The sequence below is a fragment of the Arachis stenosperma genome, chromosome 6, assembly GCF_014773155.1.
Source record: "Arachis stenosperma cultivar V10309 chromosome 6, arast.V10309.gnm1.PFL2, whole genome shotgun sequence".
In the NCBI taxonomy this organism is placed as follows: Eukaryota; Viridiplantae; Streptophyta; class Magnoliopsida; order Fabales; family Fabaceae; genus Arachis; species Arachis stenosperma.
Genome location: NC_080382.1, coordinates 45,477,794 through 45,484,290, shown reverse-complemented (window position 1 = coordinate 45,484,290; position 6,497 = coordinate 45,477,794). Strand labels below are relative to the sequence as shown.

General features: G+C 39.2%; 1 protein-coding gene across 1 annotated transcript; it reads left to right on the top strand.

Annotated features, from left to right (window-relative positions):
• The first annotated feature begins 665 nt into the window (after window positions 1-665).
• Window positions 666-1,148, top strand: LOC130934005 (uncharacterized). Its single transcript, XM_057863594.1, has one exon. The coding sequence runs from the start codon at window positions 666-668 to the stop codon at window positions 1,146-1,148; it is 483 nt and encodes a 160-aa protein (XP_057719577.1).
• The last annotated feature ends 5,349 nt before the right edge of the window (window positions 1,149-6,497 follow it).

Below are 6,497 nucleotides of genomic sequence, written 5' to 3'. Positions count from 1 at the left end.
TTACTTAACGCACATATCACGGCATCGAATAGTAATAAGAGAGGATTAAACATAGGAAATTTAAGGCCAAATAAGCACATTTTCAATCATAGCACAAAATCAGGAAGGAAAACGTAAACTCATGCAAATCATATGAATAAGTGTATGAAAGATTGATAAAATCCACTCAATTGAACACAAGATAAACCGTAAAATAGTGGTTTATCAGCAACACTTTTTGTCTTCTGAATGAATGCTTGAACAGTGCATCTTTTTTATAGTGAAGTTTATGAATGTTAAATTTGTTGGCTCTTGAAAGAATGATGAAAAGAAAGAAAAATGTTATTGATAATATGAAAAATCATGAAATTGATTCTTGAAGAAAGAAAAAGCAGTGAAAAAGAAAAAAAGTAGCGAAAAAAAAGAGAAAGAGAAAGAAAAAGCAAGCAGAAAAAGCCAATAGCCATTTTTGCAACAGGAAAATTACGGCGTTGATGAAAAGGTACGGGGTCATTCACAAAGTATCCACAGCCTATCATCCTCAGACCAATGGGCAAGCAGGAGTGTCCAACAGAGAGATCAAGAGAATCTTAGAGAAAGTGGTTAACCCACAACGGAAGGATTGAAGTTCCAGATTGGGAGATGCACTATAGGCATACAGGACCGCTTACAAAACCCCAATCGGAATGAGTCCCTTTCGTATTGTTTTCGGGAAGCCTTGTCATCTCCCTGTGGAAATGCAACATAGAGCCTATTGGGTGGTGAAGAATTGCAATCCAAATTTAAAGGGGGCGGGAATGGAACGCAAACTTCAATTGGAGAAATTAGAATGTCTTAGGCTAGAAGAATACAAGAATGCTCAGTTTTACAAGGAGAAAGCCAAGACATTCCATGACCAAAATATTAGGAGGAAGAGTTTTAAGATAGGTGATGAAGTGCTTGTGTACAATTCGAAGTTACGATTGATGCCCGATAAGTTGAGATCTAGATGGGACGGTCCATTCAAGGTGGTGGATGTCAAGCCTTATAGAGTGGTGGAAGTGATCCACCCTATCAATGGGATCAAGTTTAAAATCAATGGACATAGGGTGAAACTCTATCACATTCAACCTAAGAATGCCAAGGAGTTGGAGATATTCCTCCTTGGAGAAGTTTCAAGTGACCAATGAAGCCATGCAAAGTTCAACTTAGGACTATAAACCAAAGTGCTTGGTGGGAGACACCCCACCATGGTAACATTGTTCCAACTTTATCTTTTGTATATAGCCTTTTAAATTAGTTGCTTTCTTGTGATATGATGATTTGATTAGTTTTGATTTGGTATTTTTGGATTGAATAAGTTGAATTGCTTGTGGATCATGAATTTATGATTGTTTGAATGATTTGGGGTTGGTATGCTGCTTTGGTATAGGAGGGAACCTTAGTTTTGAAAAGGAAAAAATGTTGTGAAACATGGCACCTGTGCGTGCGCACACAACTGCATTTTTCGCTACATGTGCGAGCGCACGCCCTTGTGCATCCGCACACCCATTACAGCACCCTCTAGTGGCAGCGCCAGCACTGCATGTGCGTGCGCGCTGCCCTGTTTTCTTACACCTGTGCGTGCGCACTGCCTTGTGCGTATGCACGCAGTCTCTTTATCGCGCTTTTCGTGCAGCCGCACAGATGTGTGTGTTTGTACGCCAATTGACAGCCCCTCTAGTGGGAGCGCCGTCACGAGCTGTGCGTGTGAACAACCTCCCCCCATCTTTGTTCTTGTGCGTGCGCACGGACCCGTGTGCCCACGCACACATGACTCTTCTCCTCAAGCATTGTCATATCATAAAAAAAGAGCAATACTTTCTGTGCCAGCACATGCTTTTGTGCGCCCGCACGCGATATTGCAGCCCCTCTGGTGGGAGCAACCGCACGCTATGTGCACCTGCATCCCTTCCAGCTTTTCGTCTGTTGTGCGTATGCACACATCCCTTTTCTTGCAACCCCTGCGTGCGCGCTCCCTGCTTTGCGTCTATATATCCTTATACACCCCCTCTGGTCGCGGTGATCGCATGCTATTTGCGTTCGCACCCCTCTAATATTTGCTTTCTGTGCGTCCGCAAAGACCTCCGTGCGCCCGCACGCAACTCGTTCTGGGCGTTATCAAGACAACCTGTCCTGATTAAACAGCAATTTTCTTTCTTCTTCTTTCCTCACAACTGCTGCTCTTCCCCCCATCTCTCCCAGTCAAGCGACCTTATCGCCGGCCACCGCCGCCATCAAGCCACCACCACCCCTCTCTCTCATAGCTTCTCTCTCTTACTTCTCTTTTCTCTTCTCTTTCCTTTTCTTTCTTTCTTTCCTTTCTCTTTTCCTTTCTCCACCACTGGTGAGCTTCTCCTCTCAGGCGTATTTTCCGGCGAACCCAACCGCCGCAATTCATAGTGGCTATAAAGAGTGCCATTGATCCCTTCCCTATTCTTGCTTGTTTGCACCTTCAATTTTCAGGTTCTTATTTTTCCCCCTTTTTCCTTTTCTTTGTAAATTTTTGCAATTGCTTTGATTTTCTTTTCATGTTGCTTGGATTAATTTTATTCCCTTTCTTTATCTCTTTGTATTGCAAATGTGGATATTTGATTATGGGTTGATTATGATTGAATTTGAGCATCAATTTTGATGAGTTTGCACATTGCATACCACATGTTTGATAAAATTCCTCAATAAACATTTGGTTTGATTCATATTTGGCCATTATATGTGTTCAATTTATCTCTTGTTGGGCATATTGTATGAATTGTGCAATTTCTATTATGACTTTTGATGGTAGTTAAGTGAATTCACCAATGCATTTCCTTGTTTGTTGATGTGCAATTTCAGTTGCAAATGTATTGTGTTACACGAGATTTAATTGTCATTGTTCATATTGGAATTTCGATTCGGTAGTCACTCTACAATTGTTCAACTTTAGATGATGTCTTGATCAAACATCTTTTGGCCTTAACTTAGAGCATTGTATATGTGATTACTTCCTCTTGAAGATGAGCAATTGACGTCTCACTTTGAGTGAATGGTCATTGTTGTTGTATACTCTTTTGCTAATAAAATTTCTTGTGAACAACCTCAATGACCGTCACATTCAAAGGGTGTTAACAAATCAATTGGTGCGAGCTTGAAGTTGCTTTAGCCTTGCAACTTGAGCATTTATTTGAGAAGCAGTGAGCTTTGACTGATAAGCAGTGTGATTGTTGTGGTATTTAGCAGGTGTGTGTGTTCCAACCGCGTGCATCATTGGAATACACACACCATTTTTTTTTTGTAAATCACACCATTTCTATAAGCTTCTTTTAACCTTGTTAGTGCTTTCTGAGTTATTTTACTTTGTTGTTGCCCTATGATCTTGAAATTCTCTTGTTTTTATTTTCAGGATGAGAAAAAAGGGTAAGGCACTAGTTACTTCGCCGGTTGAGCAAACTACCGCCCACTCTCCTGATATTTAGTGGAATCGCCAAGGTGATAAACCGGATACCTTGGTTAACCGAAGAGCCGACTCTTAATACGAGGCTATTGAGAAATGCACAATCCATTGGGAGCAGCCATTGAAGGTTCCAAGTCAATACAAGGCGACTGTTCACCAATGGATTGCCTCGCTTTATTGGGAGTTTCTCGAGCGAGAACCCATTGAAATCAATGAGACTATGGTGCGGGAATTCTATGCAAACTACCAAGATTGGGAACCGAAGTCAGTTTCCCTCCGGGGAAGGATGTTGGATACATCCAATCAAGCTCTAGAAGCTATTCTGAACATCCCCCACATTTCACTTGAGAAAGATGACTATTTCAAGATAAAAGTGGATGTCTTCAAAGGAAGGGTATCTTTGACTCCCATTCTTGAGAGAATAGGTCGTCCTGGTGCATCTTGGGAGTATAGCAAAGGGAGAAATTTTGTTCCCACTAGTATTGCATACTCTGATTTGAATATTGAAGCTCGTATATGGCATCAGATTGTGGCGGACTACATCATCCCGAGCACCCACACTACCCATGTGAGATTTAGAACTTCTTTGCTATTGTGGGCTATGATAAACCGCTATTTTACAATTTATTTTGTATTGAATTGAGCGGATTTCATCCATTATCCTCACACTTATGCATATAAATTGCGTGTTTTACATTTTTCTTCCTAATTCTGTGATATAGTTTAAAACATGTTTCCTAGGCCTTTAAATTGTCAATTTTAATTATCCTTTATTACCATTCGATGCCGTGATCTGTGTTTTAAGTGTTCTCAGGCTTTATAGGGCAGGAATGGCTTAAAGGATGGAAAAGAAGCATGCAAAAGTGGAAGGAACGCAAGCAAATAAAGTTTTGAGAAGCTGGCAGCGACGCGTACGCGTGACTGGCACAGAAGACAAGCGACGCATACACGTGACTGACGCGTACGCGTGACAAGGATTTTTTCCAATCGACACGTACGCGTGACAAAGCGTCACGTGCTGCAATCTGCAGAAAGCGTTGGGGGCGATTTATGGGCTCCTTTTGGCCCAGTTCCAAGCCCAAAAACACAAAATAGAGGCTGCAGAGTGGGGGAATCATTCATACAACATTCATACACATAATTTTAGGGAGATGTAGTTTTTAGAGAGGTTTTAGGATTCTTAGTTTTATTCCCTTTTCAATTTCTGAATTCTATCTTATTCCAATTTAGTTTCTCATCTACTTTTAATTGTTCTAGCATTCTAGTTTATTTATTTCCCTTGTTAATTACTTTATGTTGCCAATTTAGTTTATGAATTCCCATGTTAGATTTGATTTTCTATTTTATGCAATTTGAGGTATTTCATGTTTATTGCTTCTTCCATTATTTGTTAGTCATTGATGTTTGCAATTGGTTGTTTAGATTTAATATTCCTTGTTAATTTTCTATGCTTTTATTTTGCGCCCACCAAGTGTTTGATAAAATGCTTGGTTAGATTTTAAATTAGCTTTTTATGTTCTTTGCTTAGATTGAGTAATTGGAGACTCTTGAATTGTTAAAGTCTCTTGTTGGTTGGTGATTAAAACTAGCTAGTTAGCTTGAGCTTCACTAACTCTAGCCTTTGATTAGGACTTGTGAACTCAAGTTGATTTTCTCACTTGACTTATCTTCCATTGTTAGAGGTTAACTAAGTGATAGCAAAAGGCAATTACCATCACAATTGATATTGATAATGAGAATAGGAATTCCGATTCTCAATCCTTGCTAAGACTTTTCTTAATTATTATTTTATTTCTTTGTTATTTACATTCCTTGTTCCACATTTCAAAAACCCAAAAAGATACAATCCAATAACAAATAGTAACATACTTCCCTGCAATTCCTTGAGAGACGACCCGAGGTTTAATACTTCGGTTATTTTTATTAGGTTTTCTTAAGTGACAAATAAATTAAATTTGATTGAGGTTTAATTGTTAGTTTAGATCTATATTTACAATGCGCTTATTTATTGAGAAATCTTTACCGACATTTTACCCACATCAGGCTATTATGCAAGGGAAGCATATAGCCATTATTCCTTTATTACACAAATCGATTTGGAAATTGGTTGAGAAAAAGAATATCAACATTCCATTTCCGTCGATGGTGATGCGCTTATGATGAGCGGATATTTTATACGCTTTTTGATAGTGTTTTCATATAGTTTTTAGCATGTTTCATTCACTTTTTGTTATATTTTTGTTAATTTTTATTCAAAAATCAAATTTCTGGACTTTACTATGGGTCTATGTGTTTTTCTATAATTTCAGGTATTTTTTGACTGAAATTGAAGGACCTGAGCAAAAATCTAATTCAGAGGCTGAGAAAGGACTGCAGATGCTTTTGGATTCTGACCCTCCTGCACTCGAAATAGATTTTCTGGAGCTACACAAGTCCAATTGGCGCGCTCTCAATTGCGTTGGAAAGTAGACATCTTGGGCTTTCCAGAAATGTTTAATAGTCCATACTTTGCTCGAGATTTGATGGCCCAAACTGGCGTTAAACGCCAGCTAGAAACCCTTTTCTGGCGTAAAATGCCCGAACTGGCACCAAAACTGGAGTTAAACGCCCAAACTGGCACCCAAGCTGGCGTTTAACTCCAAGAATGGCCTATGCACATGAAAGCTTCAAAGCTCAGCCCAAACACTTACCAAGTGGACCCCGAAAGTGGATTTCTGCACTATCTGCACTTAGTTACTCATTATCTATAAACCTAGGTTACTAGTTTAGTATAAAAACTAATTTTAGAGATTCATTTGAGACTTATGACATTTTTACATTTTATATTGTATCTTCTATGGCATGAGTCTCTAAACCCCATAAGTGGGGATGAGGAGCTCTGCTGTGTTTCAATCGATTAATGCAGTTACTATTGTTTTCTATAAAATCACGCTTGATTCTTTTCTACGATACTCACTCTTACTTCAAAATAGAGAATATGACGATCCGTGACACTCATCATTATCCTCAACCTTATGAATACATGCCTGACAACTACTCCCGTTCTATCTGAGCTCAACGTAGTCAT

Coding starts and splice junctions, on each gene's coding strand:
- LOC130934005 (XM_057863594.1), top strand. CDS start 666: ATGAGTCCCTTTCGTATTGTTTTCGGGAAGCCTTGTCATCTCCCTGTG.